The 24,605-nt window shown below is 30.8% G+C and overlaps 1 protein-coding gene across 16 annotated transcripts in view; it reads right to left on the reverse strand.

The window, feature by feature from the left end:
• Positions 1-24,605, reverse strand: part of LOC122522241 (zinc finger SWIM domain-containing protein 8 homolog) — a 42,056-nt gene that overhangs the window by 2,493 nt on the left and 14,958 nt on the right. For 10 of the 16 annotated variants that reach the window (XM_043643113.1, XM_043643115.1, XM_043643118.1 and 7 more), the window contains exons 3-17: positions 7,070-7,337; positions 6,183-6,367; positions 5,312-5,622; positions 4,627-5,059; positions 4,288-4,539; positions 3,892-4,185; positions 3,200-3,805; positions 2,616-2,798; positions 2,345-2,531; positions 1,805-1,934; positions 1,572-1,728; positions 1,294-1,487; positions 730-1,222; positions 516-644; positions 161-425 (exon numbers count right to left, since the gene is read on the reverse strand). In XM_043643113.1, the coding sequence (XP_043499048.1) occupies positions 161-425; positions 516-644; positions 730-1,222; positions 1,294-1,487; positions 1,572-1,728; positions 1,805-1,934; positions 2,345-2,531; positions 2,616-2,798; positions 3,200-3,805; positions 3,892-4,185; positions 4,288-4,539; positions 4,627-5,059; positions 5,312-5,622; positions 6,183-6,367; positions 7,070-7,337 (4,087 nt within the window). The remainder of the gene's footprint in view (positions 1-160; positions 426-515; positions 645-729; positions 1,223-1,293; positions 1,488-1,571; positions 1,729-1,804; positions 1,935-2,344; positions 2,532-2,615; positions 2,799-3,199; positions 3,806-3,891; positions 4,186-4,287; positions 4,540-4,626; positions 5,060-5,311; positions 5,623-6,182; positions 6,368-7,069; positions 7,338-24,605) is intronic. The other 6 variants (XM_043643127.1, XM_043643126.1, XM_043643129.1 and 3 more) reach the window with 5 other exon arrangements.

Below are 24,605 nucleotides of genomic sequence, written 5' to 3' on the forward strand. Positions count from 1 at the left end.
TACGAATAATGATTTTATAATGCGTAAATAATTATATGTACGTTCGATCATATAACGTCGATGTTAGACGTTTTATGTTAATTAATATTTATGTTATTTAAAAAAAACTAATATTATTCTTATGTCGCCGAAAAAAAAGAAAATACTTTTATCTAAACACCTGGTTGTTGTATTATTTGTGCTTCGTGATTGTAATACTGTTGTACTGTACCCAAGGGTGCCAGAGTCGTTATAGTGGGATGTGCAGGATATGGCTGAGGAGGTGGTTGTGTACTAGTTACAACGACAGCCTGTGTTGGACCTGGTATCATTTGACCTGCAGATAAATCTACAGGAGGACCAGGTTCTACTAAAAGGGCACTGTTAAGATCTAACTGTAAAGAATCATGTGGCATCTCATCTTGTTGTTCTCCTCCGGGTGTGTGCTAAATGTAAAAAAATATCAATTACAACGTTAATCAATTTTTTATTTAATAAATATAGAGATAGGGCTTAATGTAATATTGAGAACTTACACGGATGTACAACTCGTACCAATATTTGGCAACTTGAAAAAGTACTTCTGGATAAACACCACCACCTTTAGCCGTGTTTTCTACCGTGATGCATGCTTTTTCCAACATGACATCACTTTGTTCCTTACACTGTAAAATGTGAATATTTTAAAGATATTAATACATAAATGCCAAATAATTGTCTTAACTTCCATTAAGGATTCCATAAGTTTACCTGTAAAATAGCCCTCTGCACTTCATTTGGATTAAGAGCATGTGCATGTGGTAGGCAAGAAAGTGCCAATTCTGCGGCCGCTCTGACCATATTTGGATCGCTTCCTCTGGAAGACTTATCAGCAATACTGACAGCTTCTGGAGGAGTTAAATGACCTTCCCAACTTTCGATAAGGAACCATATAGCCGGCGCACCAATTTCCACAGCTTGTCCAGTGATCCAAGAAACATGAGTAGAATAAGTACGACTCAACCAATTATGACTGACACAATTATGAAGACCGAGAGCATATAAGCCCAATTGGAAGGCGCACATGTGTAAAGCTCTGTGTGGTACGTGATGATTTTGATTCGTTGATACTTGGGTGAACAATGAAGTTGAACTACTACCACCTGCTTTAGCTAATACAGTTTTAGCCAATTCACACATGAAATGTGCACCAGCTTCTGATGGTTGATTAGGAATTGATGGACATATTCGCTTACTCTTGTATCTAGACAATAATACAAAATTGGTTAAAAATAAAGTCATACTGTTTACAGATATTACTATTGCAACACAAACCTAGTTTCTTTATTTCTGGTAGGTACAGTCTGTACCAATGGTGGTTGAAGAGTTAATGCATTCATGCTACTTTCTAATTCTGCACTAGTACTGCTGTGTGGTCTACTGCCATTGCTAATAGCGTTGTCACCGTTTCCAACGTCTGTGCCTGTTAAAGGCGACAAACATTCGTCTTCCCGCAAATGATTTGTCATCTGGAAAATATATTATAATTATTTTTAATCCAACTGAATTATACAAACAAAATAATACTTATTGTAATCATATATATTTCTTGCCTCAGGCTTGGTGATAAGATTAGCAGTGTAGTAACTACTAAGAATAGGAGACTTAATTAATTGATGAACATCACGATCCAAAAGTTTGTTCATTATTCTTGCTACTTTAGCTGGTGCATCCTTGTAATGTACAAGCAGAGTAATCGCTAAATCACCCCTGTAAAGTGATTGAGAAATAAATAATAACTTCATTTTCTTCATATTAGAGAAATTTTTAATTACGACCAACGTACCTTTGACGTCTCGTTCCTTCGCAAAGAAGTGGATGATCCGCTTCACTCACGTTCGCTTTGAGTCCTAAAGCAGCAACTGCTGCATCGAAACCGAGTGCTTCGTCAGATTCTTTGCTAATTTCCGGACCTCCTGTAAATATTTGTTTTCTTTTTCTTAACTTTTCTTTTTTCGAGAATATTTTGAAATTTCAAGGTCTTCAGTATTTAAAAAAAATAAAACCCTTTAAAAATTTTTTCTAAATATAAATTAATTTCTTATTTTATTCCTAATAAACCGACTAACATGATGAAAGATATATAAATTCATTAAGAAAAGAATAATTAATTTAAAAAAAATGATCTTTAAGACAAATTTACATATGTCCTATACAAGTAGCGTAATTTTTTTTTTAAATTTTTCCCGTAAGACCATAAACAACAGAGACATTTAGGTGACCCACCCTGTATATGATTAATCTATGAAAATAAAATAAAATAGAAAAGTTTTGTGTAAAAATTTTAATTTATGTATAGACTTATGTATGTTAAAAGTAAACATACTCGGTGTATTTAAAGTGTCGAATATAAAGCTTGCTAAAATAATTGGTAGCAATGCGTGTCCTCTTGATCGTAATACCCCATCTCGTAAATGCGCTGCTCTCTGTCTCACCATATTCAGTTCTGCTTGACCTAAGGGTATTTTTTTCAACAAACTTACGAGCTCGCTTTCTTGATGTGCTAGTTTGACCTGGGAAAAAGAAATAACACAGTTACGTGATAGAAGATAATCTCGTAGAATACCTTAAATTTTGTTAATAAATATAAATTTTACTTCTAAAGGTTTCGTATTTGCTGGTGGTCTCGCCATTTCTAAGCCGTAGAGACCTACTCTGAATGCAAGATTGTGATTTTCGGGATTTTCAGCGAGTACCGTGCACAAGAAGCAACATTTAGCCAAAGTGGCAGAGGCAAGGCACGTTAGTTGATGTGATGCTGGATTAACTTGTTGCTGAAACTTTATATCTATTAAATATCAACTCTGACTAATATATTAAAATCGATAGAAGCTTAACACGTTGACTGCCACGGTGGTCAACGAACACCTGCGTTTGTCTTTTCACTAAAGCCTTGGGAGTCACCCGTTACCAGTATTATTAAATTGTTTTATATCTTATTTTAACCTTTTGCATCCATCACATTTTTTATTGTCGGCCAATTAATTAGACAAAGTAGAGAAAATCTTGTATAAAAATAAATTTATTTTTATTAGCATAACTGAAAAAGAGCGATGTTTGCCAGTAATTTTGGTAATTGGAGTGCAAAGGGTTAAAATTGTAACCTTTACAATAAAAAGACATGTAAAATTAGCGCGGCAGTCAAGTTGTTAATAAATACAATCTATACTCTGGATTTTACTTTTTTCTTTTTTCCCTTGGATGGCAGGGGAGGTTCCTCGATCATTAAATCTGGAGGATTGGCTAGTAATTCTTCAGCTAATTTAACACCAAGTATACAAGCCTCTCTTGTATGCCCATGAGCATAGAGACCCTCTGCTCTAGCAAGAAATATTCCCCAAGGATCTTCTATTTTCTTAAGATTACCCAGCAACGTATTTGCGCTGGGTACAACTGTCAAAGATGACTCTGTTTTTGAATCAGTTCCTGTATTATTAAGTGTTGCCTTCGAATCATAATAATACACGTTATATTCATCACCAGAAGGACTATCGCTGCTAGAGGATGAGCTTTCATCTTTTGATTGTCTCCTGGAGGCATCATTTTCTTGTTCAGATTCTTGCTCAGTCTTAGTTCCTGTTGTTTTAGTTGTTACTGTTCGCGATTTGTCACGATAGTCGACAAAAGTCGTCCTGCTACACTTCATTTCGTTAGTAGCTTTATTATTACTACTTTCACTGCTATCACTCTGACTTTCCGACGAGATATTAGAGCAATGTTTATTCGTGCCTTCAACATTTTTTAAACTGACGTTACTGTTCGATGATGACTCACTACCTCCACCCTCCTAAAGAATTAAACATAATCATACGTTATCATATTTCTTTAATCAATAAAAGATTACTTTCAAATGGTTATAATGATCATATCAACCTGTGAATCTGTATCTCCGCAATTATTTAACCTAGTACATCCACGTCTCCGTAATAGCCGAGGTTCTGAAATGTCTGCCATGTCGGTATCATTTTCGCAAAAACCTTCCGAACTAACGCTGCTACGATTTCCATCTCCACCGCTACCTCTTGAACACAAGCCTGGAAATTCTCGCGGATTCAATCTTCGTCTATCCGTATAACTAAATTCTACGAGACCTAAGGATAGAGGTCGTCTGCTGTGATGATGAGAAATTGGTGGCTGACAATTTAATACCGCTGAACTCGAATTCACCTTTATCACAGATATATATATTTTCATATTATACACTTATTCAGAAATATATTGCGAAAAATAATGTATGCACGCAGAAGGAGAGAGAAACAATAAACAAACCTGATTTACTTCATTACTGCTATCGCCAACATGTCTAAAACACGTAAATGGGCAATGATACATGGGATTGCTTTCAGCTGTGTACGTGATCCCTGGCAGAGCATATTCTTCCCAATCTAAATAACACGCCTCAAGAGCTGTTTTGAAGCCGACAAAGACAGTCAAGTCGTTTTTCAATGAATCCTTATAACTAATACTATTATTTCTATTATGTGAATTATGAGATACAGATGTACCACGACTTTTTGTGACCTGAAAATAAATCAATCAATAGCTTTAATTGATAAAAACGTACGACATTTTTGGGTAACCCAATAAAAATATTCTTAATAATATTACCTTGTCAATAATTTTCATATGCCATGCCAAAAATTGTTCATGAAGCATTTCTCGTTCGGCTGGTGACAATCCAGGATTTAGAGCAGCCAATCTCCATAACACAACAATTTCGTCACAAAGCGATGAACATGCATGTTGAGATGCGTGAACATTGCTATTCATATTACCGTGTTTACCACCACCATGTCCTGTACCATTCAACAAAGCTACTTTGGTGTTAAACCACCACACAATTATTTGTTCACAGGCCATGCACTCTTCCGTGATAATTTCTAAAAGCGGAATTGCATTACGATCTGTTCTCTTGAACATTTCACGAACGATTGAGAGCAGATTCCACATTCCCTCTGGTTCTCGACCTCTCAATGGTCTTAGAAGCGACGACCACTCGGCAGCAGCTGGAGGTGCGGTGGTGCTCAAATAGTTTACATCGCTGTAAAATGTCATTAAGCAACGTTCATTCTACGAAATTATTTTATTATGAACATTCATTTCATAATATAAATATTTAAACAAAAAAAAAGGAAAGTTGTTCGAACCAATAGGACTTTAATTAAGTGTATTAGCAATGATGATTACTTATTGGGCTTTACCGAAAGTTCATGCCATAAATCACCTATAATTTCTAATATTTTGTTGATCCAAGATTAGAAACTAAGCTTATGGTAACTATAAGAAAGTTTACCTGAACACAATAGGCGCTGGTACACAAAACTTGATAAGAATTTTCTTAATGTTATCGTGCAACGTTTTCTCATCCAAATACCAAGATGTTTGATCGTGTGCCGAAGCACCTGCCGTAGGGTCAGGAGCACCACAATAGCTATTGATGGCATTTGGTTGAGCCGACAACAGTTCGTCCAAGAGTAATTGTGCAGTGGGTAGAATCTGCTGTGGCAATTCGCTGATAAGATATTGAGCAAATTTTTGCAATTGATCTCGATGCAATCGCGACAGGGATTCACTAACTGGTGCTCTTAGGCAGACTTGTGTTGGCTGAAAATGTTTAATAAGTTTTTCATCGTTTTTCTTTTAATCTTCACATACACAAAATGTTGCAAAATTGTACAAATTTTTATGGGAGATAGACGGCAAACATTTTATCTTTGCGAACGTGTGCCAACTGACATCACCTTTTGGTACTAGGGCGTTTTCATAATAAGAGTGGTGTAATTGTTTTCTATCGAACAAGCGAACTGATGGAATAGATTGACGTCACTAAGAACCTCGTTGCAAGGATTACTATAGCTATTGGAACTATTCATAAAATTTTAGAGCATTCCGAAAATCTTTCAACTTTTTGCGCATGCCGCATTGTTCACGGTCGCAACTTTGAGCACATTCTGTGTGCCCAAACTTGGCCACTGTCGCTTACATTTGTTATCGTATTATCTTCGCAACATCCCTTTAAACGTACTTGGCACTGGAAGGTGATGTCAACAGAAATACACTTATCAACAACAAATGTTTGCCCTCTTCCTTATTCCTTGCTAAAATTTGTATAGATAGTTTGGCAACATCCCTTAAAGATGGTACAATATATTTCAATTGTTTACCATGTGTATTCTATGAAGACAAACAGCAACTACGTGTGCACACCAATAAGCCTTGGAGGAACAAGTACAGTTGCACGATGTGATTTTTCGCCGATCAAAAGTTACTGCTACATTAAATTGAGATCTAGCGACACCAGACGTTGCAGATATCAATTGCGGATTCACGCTGGCGCTTAGGTGGAAACCTATAGAAAAGATTATACATATCATTAAATTTAATGCACATGCATATACTTGCATCGAGATTTTTATTGTCTGCATTGAATGATTCTATATTGTCTAATTATTTAGAAAAAAAAAAAAGGAAAAGAAATTCTTTCTGCATAACGATGTCAGCATATTCTACGACAAAAAATACGTCACATAAGCAAGTCATAAAAAATATATGAAATAACAATAGATTGGTTTTCGTTAGAAACAGTACAAGAACATATTAGTTGCATTTAATTAATTTGTTGACACAAGCTGTGTTTATTGCTTGAGGTCATTGTCCAACAAATATGGATACAGTTGGATGATTGTCCGATACATTATACATTGCGATTGCGACAATGAGCATTAATCTCAACGATAAATAGGTCGAAGAGGACCAAATCCACGGTCTTCAGAATAACCAAATATCAAGCTATTTGTCACGCTACGTTTGTATATTATTTTTCTCTTATTTTTACTCGTAGAAATATGTTGGGGTATCGTTATGCGGAAAAAGGTCGGTACACTTTTTGTATTGTAAAATATTTATACATATAAAATAAATGTATTGTACACAATAATAAGTAAATGCATAAACGAATTTAAATATCGGAATAAATTAATTAAAGAAGTTTTATACGCGAATCTAATCTATTATTTTTTTTTATAGATCATTTTCGTTATACGACGTTTACCTATTTGCAGCGGATTCTTGACACTTCTCGAACGATAAAGTTGTTCGCCACGTTGAAATTCGTCAGCGCTGCCATTCGCAAGGCAAGAATAAAGTCTTATGTCTTCCTCATTATCGGGAAAACTCCAAAAAGCTATCCTCAGCTGCAACTGTTCCGGAACCGGTGGATAAACGTGTTCGACCAACTCGAAGGGTATGTGTGAAGCAACGCATCGTGCCGCGAGTTCACACAACGTCGGCACTGGTGGATCATCTGAAAATAAAAAGTCCTATCCTTATTTAACATACATCATCAATAACAATGTATAGTATATTTATAAATTACAAATCTATAAATTATATTCAATATAAAAAATATACAAATATATATACATAATTCATTACACTATGTGTATTCATTTATTATGTGTAATACATGATTAATAATTAACCAATAATATGTATACGTATACTATTATACACACCAAATCAAAAGAGTGTACTCGTACAACCACCGTTAATGTCATGTACAATCAATGTCTGCAATTTTTTCTGTAACTTTTACCTTTAATATGCCACTTAAAAATTACTTTTCCTTCATTTATTAAGACTTCGCTGATTTTTCGATCCATTTTCATCTGTAACTGACTCACATTTATTCGAAGTGATTCGATATTGCCTACTAACGAAGTATGTTATTAGTTGTGTTGAACAAGATCACAAGCTAAGATCTACTAAGTAGATTTGTAAATATTTTGATTTTATATCATATACATAATTCAAACGATACAAATACTTCTGTGAAACCATTTTTGCTATCATTAATGTCAAATTAGATTTCTCTTAGAATAAAATGCTATTTTGCAATAAAATTTATATCAGTTTGAAAATTTAGTTAAATCGTCTAACGGTCAATAATGTGTTTTTGTAAAAAAAAAAGAAAAGAAAGAAAAAGAAAAAAAAAGTAATAAAAGAGATTATGATGGGTGTTCAGAAAATGATAAAGTAGGGATGATAGCGTGCTACTACACGGGGTTCAATACACGATCGATGCGAATGCGTAGAAGGTGCAATTCCCGCTTATCGGTTATTTCATTGCTTTTTATTATTATCATTATACCTTAGCAAGATATTATCGTGCCTTGACCATTTCAATGCGCGTGAAGCAAAACGAAATAATATTTTTCATTTGAGAAGAAAGATGAAAGGGGTTGTTAGTTTTTCATAATCCTTTTTTTAAATTGGAATAATTATTTTCCTTTTATATTTATGTGAATACAAATATATATATATATATATATATGTATGTATATTTGGAAACGATCAAATCGTGTAATACAAATCAGCGTTTCTCACATTTGTTGCTGCGCAGCAGACCAATATATTTGTTTGTAATCGTATTGCAGTTCAAATGTTTATACGGAGGGATGAGTCAATAATTATTTAATGGTATTCGTATTTTTATATTTGTTGCATTGCCAAATAGTCATGCATTAGTAATTGTCATATTTTTCTTATTGTTCCTATGGTATTTTTTTTTATATTAGCGATTCTGTCAAGTGATCATACATTAATATTTGTGCTATTACTCTTATTGTTTCTTTAATATACATTCTATTTTTACAACTGTAATAAGAAAGTTTTGGATGTCTAATAAGACAGTATTGGTATTTTTTGGTGCTGGTTATATTGTCGAGCTATCATGCATTAGTATTTATGGTATTCTTCTTATTCTTTCTATGATATCCGTTCTATTTTTACGGCTGTAATAAAACAGTTTTAGGGATGTAATAAAACAGTATTGGAATTTTTTGGTGCTGGGGTTATATTATCAAGCGATCATGCATTAAAATCTGTTGAGAATTCTGTTATTTATATTCAATTTATTCATAAATTTGTAATAAAAGGTGTTTCTGATCGGACCTCAAATGATATTTTTTTCTTTTTTATTTCCACTTGTACAATATGTTCCCGTATTTTTGCTGGTAAAACACCCCGCGCAGGACACCCCGTATATGTTTACGTGATTTATATTATAACATTTCGATGTTATTTGATACCATTAATGAACGGTATAATTAATTATGATGTTCGTTACTGTCGTCATGCAATTATGATCCCCTGCTTCGGAACGTTAACGGTCGTTGCCAACATGGGCAACCGATATTTCACTAAAATCGGAACTTGATGCATGATCGATGCTCCTCTCACGTACTTCCGTTCTAAACCCTCATTCGTTTCTAAAGAGAGCAATCAAAATTTCCATTAGTAGAAGTGCATCGACATCGAAATGGCATTGTTCTCTATTAAATTAGTACAGGATAAATTGCAGACGTTTGTTAATTGCATAATGTCCTGATTATTTTGGGTGGGAAAGTGATTATTATTTTATTTTTATTTATAAATGATTCTATTATTTTTTCGAATAATTTTTTTTAAGTGTAATAAACTAGAGTTGTATTGTAACATTAAATCGAATTAAATTAACTAATTTATATTTATTCGATCAGTATTTTTATTATAACATTATTATGAATTCGTTAAAATTCTTATCATTTGTCCTCAAATGTGTAATTATTCAAATTAATGTTGATAACCAAAGTTTGATTACAATGAAAAGATTGTTTTAAACTAATTTTATACAAATTGATTGATTTAAATCAATTATGAAAACAATATTTGCGATGATAGCAATTAGTTTCTATTTTAATAATAATTTTCTAGAGATACATTTCGGTATATTTATTTGGATAAAATTTTGATTTCATTTACAATGGATAAAATATAAATAAAATGTTCAGCTAGCAATCCCACTCAGGACTTTTTGCGTTAATATCATGATATTTGTACGAAAAGGAAACTCGACTCGGAAATAAATCTTTCGCGAGGGGAAAAGGGAAAAACATAGAGGGGAGCGAAGGAAAATTCATGCGCGTTTACGCAAATACGAAGTTATTAATCCTTCGGCTTTCGGAGGAAAATAAGGGGTAGGAAAATTTAGACGGAGATCTCCGTGATTCATTGGGGTTGATGCAAATTTCCTCGAATTATGGTAGAAGGAAACGAAGCTCGACCGTCTGCGGAAAGTAACATCCGGATAATTATTTTATTTGATGAATCAACTGCATTCTTTCAGTCGAAACTTTAATCCTTTCAACTCATACGTCACGTTAGAGACTGTGGTACAAATTTTCGATAAAATTCGTATGTTACCTATGAAGTAACAAACAATAATCATTTGCTGTTGTGGCATATTTCTTTGTCAATTATTTTTATTCTCTTTTATTTAATATTTTAGGAACTTTTTAATGAAGTGCATTCTTCTTGTCAAATATTTAATTCCTTGAATTCATATGTTGAAATTTAAAACTTTTGAAATATTAATGTTAGAGATATTATCTTGAATATTTTGTTAAAACTACCAGTTAGATTGATTTTCATTTAATAACAGTTTAGTTATCTACGATATAAATATTTGAATATTTTATTTTTAGCCACGTCGCAATGTGCATCAGTTCGATTAATTTCCATTCGGCGTTCAGTTAGTGTGAAATATGCAATGTTCAAAGAAATAAAAATGAGAGGCAAGAGAAAAATATTTGTATATTTTGATAATTGAAATATTTTTCATATAATATCTCTGGAGTATCAACAAATTTTTTAATTTCGACATATAAAAGACTATTTTTAGAAGTTATGATTGTTTAAATAAAAATGCGCTTAACTTAATTTATATATCTAACAGTTTTTACTATTTTATATCTAAATAAACAATAAAATTGTTATTTGCTCTGTCTCCAATAACACATGGCGTTGAAGTCAACTTGTGTACATAATAAAAGTTACACTGGAAAGGTGCACTCTTGACATTAAACCCCCCAAGACCGAATTCCAAATACTGAAATCCTACGTTGAAAGCAAAGTTCAAGACGTTTGTAAGAGAGTTATGAAACTCGAATTGGTATTAGAAAAGGCACATGACCAGAAGAAATGACAGCTGGAGTAAGGTTCTATTTTTTACACACAGTGGTGGCCCCAAAAGTGGGGAAAGTAAGTTTCGGTCATCCAACTGCAAGCAAGGTGGGTTGACAATATCATCAGGAACGCAGGTGTGACCTGACTACAATTCACATAGGACTGAGGAAAGTGGAATGATGGAAGGAAGACTTATACCTAACAGTAAGCGGAAATAAGCTTCCAAGAAGCGAATAAATGATTTACCGTTGTATGAACAACAACTACGCATTCTTTAACTAGGTCAGGTCTGGATGCATTGTCGATTATAAACATTAAGAGTTCCTAAGATGCTTACTGTCTATTGTCAGCGAAACATTTCTAACAAAAAGTCAAAATTGATCCCGAATTCTTGTGTTTCTGTAATTCGGAAATTTTCTATTTAAATTTGTTCGTTTAATAAACAAACCGTATAGTGTTTCCCGAGTTATCCTTTTTTGATATTTTATTCCGTACTTCTGTTCTTCGTGCATTCATTTATAAAATTCATTCTCACACACACACACACATATATATATTCATTATCCCTATATAATAATTATAATCATCTTAATCCTCGTAATCATAATTCCTTATTATATATAATCATAATTCATTGCTTTTATTAACATAATAAGCTTCTTCATTACTTCGATAATGGTTTCGTTTATATTCATTGAGGTCTCATTGTATCTATTAAATTCTTGCCGCTGTGTATATTATTAACTGACATTCTTTTTATTCCGCACCCATAACGTTTGAACGAGAGACTGAGGGTCCTCATTTCCTTGCTCTGGATATTTTAACATTAATCTTCTAAAAGAGATCTGGATAATGAATATAACATATACATATTGTCTTGTGGTGTTTGATCGCGATTTCTCGTTAATATAGTGTTCTCATAGCGTATTCGATAGCATTCTTTGTGGATTTTCATACACAGTGTTGATTTAGTATAGAAGATACTAGGGCAAGTTGATACAGTGTAATTATCTAGATACTGTGTTTGTGGACCTCGATCAATAATAGATGTTACAAATTCATGTTTCAAGTGAAATTTCTTTTGGGAGGGGGGTTACCGAAAATTGTTAAGCGAAACAAAAAGTGAAAGGTTTTGCGCGTTATTTGAGTAGGGGGGGGGCAGGGTGGTAGAGAGAGAAATGGGGAAATATCGATCGCAAGACTTGCAGAAGACGGTAGGAGAAGAGATACGAGACATGCTATCTCGCATTCGGCACAAACAATTTAAAACGCGATACGAAAAGTGCAACAATGCCATTGATAATAATAAAATTAAATAAAAAATTAAAACCCAACTTAGCATCTACTGACAATGAGTATCACAACATGCTTTTTATGATAAAAAAAATATAATCTCTAAAAAATCACTTTCATGAGATATCACAAATGTACATTAAAAATATTCTCCTAATAAATAATTATTTTTACAAATTATTTCTCTCGGCATAATTTTTTTTTTTTATAACGCATACATACATACATACATGAGTAAAATATGATTTATTTAAGTATTAGGAATTATATTAAAAACATTTATTACATGCTCGATGTAGTAGACTTTTAAGTATAATATGATGTCATAAATGTTTATAAAATATATTTTGGAAAAAAATGATAATATGAATAATTGTGTAATGGCGTAATAACCAGCGTATGTCACCGAGGACATCTACAATCCGATAGGTAGGTTTTCTTTTTGTATCGTTGATGGTTCTCACACGGTTGCTGTGCCAAAGCCACACCAAAAGTGCGCCGCGCACGCCTACTACGTTACCTTTTATGCGCTATTTCCCGAACGCAGAGGGTAGCGTTCCAGGGTGAACAAGAGGGAGAAGGGTAGAGGGTAGACGAAGCGACGAATCAGAAACAGACCCGCTTTTTTTTCGATTAAAAGGCTTAAACCAAACGATGTTTTTGCCGCGCTTTCTTCTTCTCTCTTCCTTTATGATAAATCATGATTTCTATTTTATCTTTTAACGTCTTTTTATTTTATTTTATTTTATTTTTTGTTTCTTTTTTCCACTGAATCAAATTTATTTTACTAAATAAAATAACTTTTTGTATTTATTATTATTATTATTATTTTTATTCTTTATAACGAAATAACGAAAAAAAAGAAAAAAACATTTGTGTTCGATACATTCGAACGTATTGTTATTTAAAAATGATTTTTGAAACATAATTGTATGATTTTTCATTCGATCAAATATTTTTCAAATCCCAACGGTATTGGAAATATTGTATTTTTCGTTATTAAATATAATCCTTGTCGGTACCGGTTGTGACGCGTTTCGGAAAAATTCCAAAACATTTTACGCCATTTCAAAATCACTGACGCGTAGTTGCTAGGGGGACGGGGGCGGGGGGAAAGAAAAAAAATCATTTGACAAGTTCTTTTTTCCGCTTGATTTGTAGCGATAACAAATTTTAAAAACGTTTTTCACTGAAAAAAGGGGGAGGAAACAGAAAATGAATTTCACAAAGCACAAGGGTTCGTTCACCGACCTCGTCAAGCCGATCGATATTGCGGCCAGTTTACAATGCAGAAAGCAAGCGGACGAATGAGAAGGTACACTGTACAGAAAGAGAGAAAGAAAAAAATGAAAAGAAAGAATAAGAAAAGAGAAGGAGAGAGAGAGAAAGAGATAGATAGATAGAGAGAGAGAGAGAGAGAAATTTCAATATTTTTCTCTTTTTCATTCTTAAAAAAAAAAGATAAAAAATGAAGCAAAAAGAAACATGGTAAAATTTCTATGGAAATTTTGTTCGACAGTCATTAATGTGTCCTTTGTTGAAGAATTTTTTTCTATTTAATTTTCGCATTATTAAAATGAAATAAAAAAAAAAATTATAAATATTTTTGCACCACCAACACTTACACACACACTCTTCTTCTAATTTATTTGACCATGTTTTTATTATCAAAGATAGTTACATTGGAAAATGTATGTGTATGTATGTGTGTGTGAAATTATTATTTATTATTATTTTATATATTGTTATTGCTACGTTATATTATTACGTTGTTCGGAAAATTATTTCGTTCTTTTTATTATAAAATCTTTAACAACAGAGCATCGTAAAAACATGATGCTAAATCATAATTCTTAAAAAATTGTAATTCTTGCAATTGAATCATTTTTCTATGGGTCTACAATTAATATTATCTCTGACATAACGACTTTCATTCATACTATCAAATGATTGATGAACAATAAGGTCTTTCTTAGAATGAACGCTCCTAGTATTAATATTTCATTTCGATTCTCTGTATAGATGTAGATATTCATGAATTTCAGGGACTTCGGTAACGTCTTGATTGAACGATTGTTAGATCCACCTACTACGTCAACTTTACGAAGATTAATGGGATCGCTTTATCTATGAGGTACGATGAACATTTTCTTTCAACTTCGAAATGATACATTTTCCTTAAAGAATTTTATAACAACTTTTTCTTTTTTTATCATACAGAGTTATATATAAAATATAATATAAAGGGTTTCCTGTAATTGATGGTAAAAGCGAGTAGGAGATGATTATACACGAAAAACATGAAAAAGATGAAAATGTAAAATACAATTTGTTCATATAAGGGTTAGTTTTGGAGAAAAATAAGTTTGAATATTTGTCTAATTCGCGTGCGATTGATTTTTAAGATATATAACATTTAAATTATATAATTATTAAAAATTATTAAAAAAAACAAAACTCCCATTTTGAGTGTATAAATTAGAGAAAGTTTAGTATATTATTAATTACATTACTCACTGTTAGATGAACTTTTAAAAAATATAGTAAAACACAAATAACAACCGACAATGTAACAAATAATCTGAAAGAATAAGGAGTTTATACGTTTAAAGATCCATTAGAAGAATTACGGTTCCCGGAGCAAAACTTAAAAGGTTCGATGTAATTTAGTTGAGTTTACTTTATTCGAGGGAGTAGGCAATAGTAGATTGGGGATAAAAGGAAAACTTAAAACACAGGCTGTGCTGTACATAGAACTTCATTCAGCATCGCTCCCATAAAACTTTCACGACATGGATAAAATAACAACTGCTTTGTTTCTCTTTAAGCAGAATAGAACGGAAGCTTATTAAACAAATAACCTTCTTAAAGAACTTTAGAGTTTACGAATCAACAAAATTTATAATGTACTTCATTTAATTGTTATTGTGTATTATAATAAAAAATTTAAAAAAGATATTTAAAATAAAATCAGGTCGATGCATTTTGCGAACAACTTGAATTTTCATACTTGATATTTGTGTTTACATTTATTCGTCTATTAGAAAAGTGTAATTCATACGATATCTCAAGCACGTAATAGCATAAGCTAGGGTCTATGGGATTACATAAAACGACAACATAAAAAAGAAAGTCGAAAAAATATAATAATCCTTTGCTACAACACAACTATTATTTGTTCTCACTTATATACGTAGTATGACGAGGAGAAAAAGCAAAAGGGAAAGCCACGGTAATGAAGTGAAACGAACAAGGTTTAGGTTCTTGTCCGAAGGAGATTAGAAAGGACGAGAAGGAAAAAAGACTTAGTAAGCATTTTCTATCACCTAATCTCTCTTTATTTTCCTTTTACTTTTATTTTTTCCCCTTATTCGACCTAAATAAAACACATCGGGTAGGCTTTCTCCTGGAGAATTTTTGTTACCCTTATTGTTGACGGCGGGAGGTTTGGAGATTAAAGGAAATATCATTTGGAAAGAAAAAGTTCTTCTCAAAGTCTATCAAATTTTCTAATCTCCCATTTTACCTATTTTTTTCAAATCATTTTTTCTTGTATTTTAAAAAATCAATAGGTGCCTTCAAGCGTGTGTATGAGTTTGAAGGTAATAATAGGGTTGATTAATAATGAACGTATTTATTGGTTGTTATGAAGGGTCAGCCCGTAATATTCGATTTTACTAATTACATTTCAATTATAACTGTAATTACAGCCATGAGTCATATCGAGACTATAAGGTGTATGTAGATATTGGGTTACCAGTAAGTTTTGTTCGGTTACCGTGTAATTACTTTTAATCTCCCTTTAACTTTATGGTTCTTTGAAGTTTTATTATTACATATTTGTACTGTATTTAATAAATTGTAATTAATTCTATTGGTAAATAATAAATCATCACTATGTATCGGATATTTTTCATATTTTTTCAATTCAAGTTATACTATACTAATATTTTAACATTAATTATTCTACGAGGATGGATTGACAAGTTTTAAGTATCAATAAAAAAAGAAAGCTTTTATTTTATTTTTCAATAAAACTGTTTGACCGAAAAAAAAAATTGTTTTTATATGTTGAAATATTTCAATCCACCCATGCATATTTAAAATTAATACAGTAAATCTATTATTTAATTAAATAACTGCATTCGAGACGCATATGCACATCAATCCAAAACTTTATTTCGATATGCGGTTAACATATATACTAGTTATGTAAAATAAAAATGTCATTTGTTGGCATGTTTTCTTTATATTATCAATAAAACTGCTACGAATTTTATAACAAAAAATTTTGATTATTCTCTTTTGTATATCGGCTATTCCCCGCAGAATTTATTGCTTTTTACAAACTGATTGCAAGTTGATTATTCCCAAATGCATCTGATACCCTCTCTGCTTTGGAAAATATCATACTGAAATAAAATGAATCTCTTAAAATTAATATTTTTTTTAAATTTCTCTTGTTTAGGAATTTTATTATTATTCTTTCGAAAATTTTTAAATGTTTAATAACAATAACCTATTCAATAATAAATTGTTATTTTTGTATAGAATAAAAATGTAATCATTCCTCGTTTTCCTTTACTTTTGTTCATAAAATTTATAATAGGAGAATTTTGTCTACGTTTGACGTGTATACTCGTCATTGTTTGATTTTAATTAAGCATCCTGTGATGAATTTTTATAACTAAATTTCGCAATTAACTGGTGTTAACTATTAAAAAAAATTTGAAATCGAATAAAAAATAATTCATTGTTTAAAAAAGTATTGTCCGGTATTCGTAATAAATACATTCGATCGATAAAAATTATTAAAATTATTCCATGAATAATATTTTCTTGGAGAAACAAAAAGAGAAAAGATATATAAAATGAAATGGAAGAAAAAGAAAAGAAAATATAAGAAAAGGAAAAAAGAATAAAAAAGAAAAATAATAAATCAGAGTAAGAATATAAAGAAAACTAGTGTTGTATTCTCCCCTTATAAAGATCCCCTTAGAATCCAGAATTCATCTTCTAATAGAAGACGAAAAGAGCCTTTGTCCGAAATTCATATCATAATGGCCGACGAACAAGACACAGACGAACGACATCTTTTCTACATCCTCCTACTTGGAAATGTTTTTGTCTGATTCTTTTTATTCTCTTAAATCTATCGATCATCATCGATAAATTACAGAGAACAATAAATATACATATAGGCGAACACGTGTACGTACCAATACACATAAACGCATGTATAAGGTTACTTTTTCGAGTTCGTGTCGATTTAAAAAAAAAACATTTCAAAGGCATAACATCGATTTACGAATAATTTTCATTAAATAATTGTATTTATTTTTTTCCTTTATTTTTGTTTAATAAAAATAATTTGAAATAAAAGTATCGACTTTTGGAATTATTTTCTTTTAAATCGACACGAATTTTACGATCAACTCAATACACGAAACGCAAACATAATTCACAAACACAAGAATATGTACGCGTGCATATACAAGTATGCACACGTATGTATATACAAACGAATACAACACAGTTGTGCTTACTATTCGAGAAGTTAATCGTATAGATTTTCACCTGATTTGTAGAAATCTAATGAAACTCAATTTTTTCGCGTTTTGAATGATCTTGAAAAAAAAAGAAAGAAACAAAAATTGAAAAAATAAAAATAGAAAGAAGTAGCGAGAAAAGGAACAAAAAAAACAAAAAAAGGATCACGAAAGGATCGAGATCAGCTGTCGCACCTGTCACGCCCTGTAATTGAATTCCATTGGTTCACTTCGATCGCTTATTCTTTTCAAAATGCTGATATTGCCGTCTAGCTTGGAATACCACCATGGATATTTCTCCTATGGGATATTCCTTATGCGTAAAAGCCACTTTCGTATATTCTTGAACGAGTACTAGGCAACGATTGCTAATTTTTTCGATCGATATTGAATAAATTGTAAACAAATAAAAGAAAATATATACAGGATGTCTCGGGTTTTACTGGTCAAACTATGTGAGCATATTTTACATGGAAATAAGAAAAAAAAATGTTATCTGAAGTTAGCTTTCGAAATGTTTTATTACAAACTTATAAACAAATGATATTGAAATAGGTAACAACAAATTTCCCGAAAGAATGATATCACATAATTTTGCTAGGATCCTTAATCATTTATATTCCATCTGATAAAGAAACTTTCAACCTGAATTTCAGTGTAATATTTGGATTTATATGCTCGACGACCTGTTCATTCGGAAATCATAAATATTCGAACATTATTTTAGTATAACTAATTTTATGGCTTCATATAATAGTGGTTGTTTACAAAGCTATTATTTTGTGTTGACAAATTTTCATCAAACACCTACTCTATATATATATATATATATTTATCGTATTTCATTCCTATCGACATTTTATAGAAAAATTCATTATTACTTTCTATAAGAACATCTCTAAATACAAAACTATTTATTATAGATAAAGAAAGAGAGAAAAAGTGTATATAGAGAATATAAGAAGAGTAAATAAAAAGATAAGAATATTATACGGAGTCAGAGTTCGAGATGACAATAGCAGGAAAATAAATAGAAAAGGTGGAAGAGGAGGAGTAGTAGGAAGAAAATGAAGAGACGAAGATGAAGAAGATGAAGAAGATGAAGAAAAGAAGAAAAAGAATAGAATAAGAAAAGAATAAGAAGAAAAGTGTAGAAGAAAGAGGAGAGAAAGCAACGGATACTGTGAAAAGAGTTGAGTAGAGTCTCGTATTGAGATGTATCCCTGTATCCGTTCAGAAGGTATAGAGGAGCCTAGGGGTTACCATGGCAACCGTATCGATCCTCACCGGCCTCAGAGATGTACTAAACGATTCACAGCCAGTGAATTCTCTACTCCGCTCGTTAATGCGAATAGGCTTATACTTTTGAACCAGGGACATGTCCTAATCATATACATGACTATAAAAAAAGAAAAAAGATCCTCCCCCATTTTTTCCCCTTCCAATTTAAACGGTACGAACGTTTCATCGATTTTTTTTCTTCGAGAAAATACTACAGTCATCATCTTTCTCTTAAAATGGCGGCTAACTTTGCAATGGTGGATATTCTATTTTTTTCTTTTTTATTTTAAATAATTTCTTGATGATTTATTTTAATAATTTTATTATTATTATTTTTATATTGTTTATATATGATTTTGATATTATAATCGATGTAATATGAGCTTTTGAATTGTATTTTTATTTAATGCTTTCATGTGTTTACAAGGTATGAGCTTTTTATTGATTTTTTTTTTAGTAAACCCATCTCTCTTGAAAATGGCGGATAACTTTGCAATGGAGGATATTTCATTTTTGGAATATTTATTGATAGCTGATTTTTTTTTGTATCAATATTTTATTTATTACTTTTATTGTCTTTGATTTTAATAGGATCAATATGATATATCATGAGTCTCTTTTAATTTATTTGAATTCTATTCATTCATAATAATATATAAATAAAATATAAAAAACAAATAACAGAATATAAGACTCTATAAGTATTTTCACAAAAAAGGAACGGCAATGCTGTAGTAGTCTTTGAAACTATTACAGCAAATGACAATGTCTTTCGCATGAGATTGTCCTTTTAACTTGGAAACGATAGTTTCAGTAAGATGCCATTATTTAAATTTGTTTTTTCTCCTAGTGAGCTTTCATTGTTATTTTACATTTTGTTTATTACAAGGAACGTTTGTATAATATTGAGGTTAATTTATTTGATAGGCTTTGTTTCTTAATAGCTTTGTGAATTTCAATATTATTAATTAACATTAATAATTTTTTTTCAGATTAATTTAATTACCTTTTTTTTAATTTTTAAAATAAAAATTTGTTAAATACAGAATAAGAGTAAACATCAGCAAGGAAGATGATTCTGTACCAAAATTGGATTACCACGCGGAATGTTTGTTTTGTTCGTGTTTCTATTCTAAGGATCATGTTGTTGAACAGTGGGTTGAATACCTCAAGTGTTTCAGATATGCGCACAAATATTGTGTTGTTACCGATACTACCTTTACGTGTCGAAATTGTTTTAACAGTAAATGTACCAACAATTTACGTATACTTATTTTTATCATTTTTATTATTAAATTGAAAGAATAATCGTAAAATTATTTTCATAATTTTTAAAATTAAATTTTATTATAAAAATCGAATGATCAGTTTATTATAAAAATCACAGTCAATAATGTAACTTTAATTAAAATATAGAAAGAAAGTTAATACGCCATTATTTTCCCTTCTTGAAGCCAACTTTTGTGTTTAACAATTGTTTGTTAAACGCATGATACTGAAGTTATTAAGATAGGCACGTAGTGTTAGTATAACTGGGAATTAATGTGATAATTACTAATAAATTTTCCCGATGAGATTATATCGATTATGACGACTTATATATCGTTCGAATTAATATATAAAAAAAAATTATATAATGATTACAAACCGACTATTTTTTCATTTATTTAAATATCCTCATTAGTCGCTTGCGTGGTGAACTATTTTTTTATTGACCTTAAATTAATTGACTCAAGCGTAAGTCTCGGTAAAAACGAAATCGAGATGAATGAACAACTATCCTGATTGATTGCTTCTTTACATTTCTATTCCACATTCATACGTTCGTCAATTAAAAGCAAACACTTCGACTCTTTGCAAAGGACCCTTAATGAGGAGAAGCCTGTGAAATTATTTTTTTCATACGGAGTGTAAATATTAATAGACATCGAAAACCAGTATAATAAATAATAAAAAAGGTTGTATTATTATTAACAAAATTTTCATTATTCAAAAATAATGAAAATATTTGAATTAAAATTTAATATTTATCTATATTATAAAAAAAATGTAACAATTTTATTGTAATTGATTTATGATTGGTTGTAAGTTATGCGGAAATCTAACAAACCTTCAAACGAAAAAAAATTATAATAATTACATTGAAATAATAAATAATTATAATGTTAAGATAATTAAACACGAAATATTGCGATATTTATTTTTCAAGAAAAATATTATCTACCTATAGAATTAACCGTTTTAATATACAATTATAAAAATATATATAATAATATATATAATAAGAAATAAAATCTAATTATAATAAATACCTAAATGGAAATGTGTGTGGAGAGAGAGAAGATACTTTATTTTTATACTTAAATGAAAATTTTTAAATTAAATTTTCTCAATTCTAGATTATCAATGGTTGTTAGTTCCCAACTAACAACTTTACAACTTTCTCCCTTTTATTTTCGTTATACTAAATGGCGTAAATAAATGAAATAAATATGTATATAAAATATATCCTGTAGAAATGAGATTATATATTTTTTTGAATTAAAATCTTTAAACGGAAATTACTCAATCTCAGATAATTGAGGATTAGTAGTAATGGGTTTCGGCATAATCTTGATTAATCACAATTTATTGATATTTCATTTGATTTATTTAATTATAATAAAAATAATTTTTTTATAGGTTTATAAAAGAGAAATAGACAAAAGGTAATAACGAATAACGAATAAATTATTTTCTTTTACGTGAAAGACCTTCTTACAAATTCTCTTTCTTTTATTCTTGTTATGTTACGCGTTGTAAAAAAAAAAAAAAAAAAATAAGAGAGATCCGAATTAGAAAATTGCTAAGATAAACGCAAACGTATCAAGTGAATTTAATGAGGAGTTTACCTGGCTCTTCTATTACCAACCTTACTTAATTACCAGTTTTCCTATTAAATTAAATCCACGGACTAGTGTCTATGACATTACTTCCTAGCATCTCATTATATGAAGCTTGTGTATCTCCCTCGAGAACACCCTCGGGTAGGACTTATGTTTAATAGCGAATACCGTTTCCATTGAAATCAGAAAGGAAATTCAATCTTGACTTACACTATTATCTAAATATTCTACACATTACTTTAAAAAGTTTTATTATTTTTGTAAATACAATTATTTTGAAAAACATTATGTTACGGATAAATTAATTAAAATAAGAATAATTAATTTCATTATTAAAAAAAAAAAGGAAATTTTAAGAAAATATTGTAGAATTATTTTTTTTATATTTCTCTTGATTTGTATAATATGAGAAAAAATGATTTGACGAATATTTTGTTCAATGTACATATCAATTGATCAGTATTTTGTATAGTCAGTATTAATAATACGGGGGAGAATTGTATCAGGGTTGCATTTTGATTATTGTTACAACAGTAACAGTTACGATTACTGTTAAAATATTTGTTTAAAATTTCGCATACGAGATAATAATGCGAAGTTTTAATTAATTGTCCCTACGATTATATCTATATTTGAATGTTAGAAAGTTAAGGAAAACGTGGAGCATGGGGAAGAGGGAGGGTTAGTATAGAGTGAAAGAGAAGGAAGGGGAATCTAGATGACATTTGGCACCCTTCGACGAGCCTCGATCCAAATGAGATTCGCCTCGTTTCCTTCACCTTCCATCAAACTTAATCTATTTATCAATAACTCATCCAAGCAAGTTCAACGAGAGAATGAAGGAGCCAGAAGAAGAGTACAGCTCGATAATAGGAATAAGTGTGCGTTGAACCGCGATGTTCAGTGAAGAAAAGAAAAGAAGAAAAAAAGTAAAAATAAGCATGTATTGTGTATATATATACACAAATATAAATATAAATATATATAAATATATATAATATAAAAAAAAATAATATATATATATATAGTCTTCGTATAAAAGAAAAGTATCCAATTAAAGCTTAAATTAAGAAATTTTGTTTCACTAAAAAAGACTTATTATTTCTTATCGATGGATGCAATCGCGAACGTAACTGTAATAACAATCGATACAAATTTGATGAGGAAAATCTCGCGTAATGCTATTAAAATTTAAATCTTAACGAGCAGATTAAATTGTTCTTTTCTTTCCGTCTTTATAATCAATTTTTATTTTTTTGATGTCTACCAAACACATTATGTAATGTTAAAGTTAATGTATTATTATAACAACTTTTGTCAAATAATGATGGTGTACGATCGTTTATGATAAAAATAAATATACATAAATTATTGTCAGGTTCAGGTGTTAATCATAAAAGAGAGTAACGAAATTCTCGTTCATCATTTATCAATGTGATCTCTCGAATACGTTAATCAAATCTCCGACAATATGAGGACCACACAATATCGACGCCATCTTTTATTTCATCAAGATTCAGAATTCAACATGATGATGAACACAAATGGCGAGTAGCGAGTGAAGTAACGATCAAGTGAGGAGGTGGTAAGGGCAAGTAGTGGAGGTAGTGGCAATGGGGTTGGGGAAGGAGAGGGTGGTGGAGAGTAGGTGAAAGAGAAGGTAGCCGTGAGAATTGACGCAACTGTGGCTCGCGTTCCAGACTTTTCGTGTTCGTGCACAAAGGAAAATCACTTATTCATAGAAAGCCAGCGGACTTCAGTGCGCCTAGCGAAATTGTTGTTCATTCTCGACAGCGGCAGACAGCCATCTCGGCAGCAAAAGAGAACTATTCCCTATTCCCTATTCCCTATTCCCATTCTCTACTTGCGATCTCTTCCTTTGGAAACGCAAAACTTGTAATTGCATGTGGAAGCTACTCCATCATAACGTTTTCTTTTTTTTGGTTTAACAAATAATTAATAAACAGAAGTGTACTCACTTGTCAAAAATCGATCAGGGTTATTACTTTATTTTTTGTAAGACATAGAAAACGAAGAACTTTATTGCCGAATAAAGAAAGATAATAAAGTAGTTTGTGTATTTGTATTGAACGTTTTGAAATATCGCGTGGTAAGTTCGTACCAATTTTGGGACAAACTGTATTTGTGTTGTTTGGAACAACTTGTATTTGTTAAAAATATAAATCAAATATATATATATAAAATGATTTTTTTTTCCTTAAAATAATACACCGTTATGATTACTAAATTTTTGCATAAAAACTATAGATATATTGTGTTTAGGACGAAGACAATCTAGATAAAACATTAGTAAATAATAAAAACATTAATAAAACTAATAAAAACATTAGTATAACTTTATTACTTATTTAATGAGTTTAACTTAAAAACAATATTTATAACAAGTGAATTAAAATAATAGTGAATGAATCAATCGGTGATATCGATTCTAGCTAGAAATGGAAATGGGAATGTTCCGATACCAATGATCAATACTTTTCAACAATGTGAAATCATACATAATATTCTGAATATCAAGGCTTCAATGATAAATTGAGATTGAATCGGCGAGAGG

This window comes from Polistes fuscatus, unplaced genomic scaffold (assembly GCF_010416935.1).
Source record: "Polistes fuscatus isolate 324 unplaced genomic scaffold, CU_Pfus_HIC Scaffold5, whole genome shotgun sequence".
NCBI lineage: Eukaryota > Metazoa > Arthropoda > Insecta > Hymenoptera > Vespidae > Polistes > Polistes fuscatus.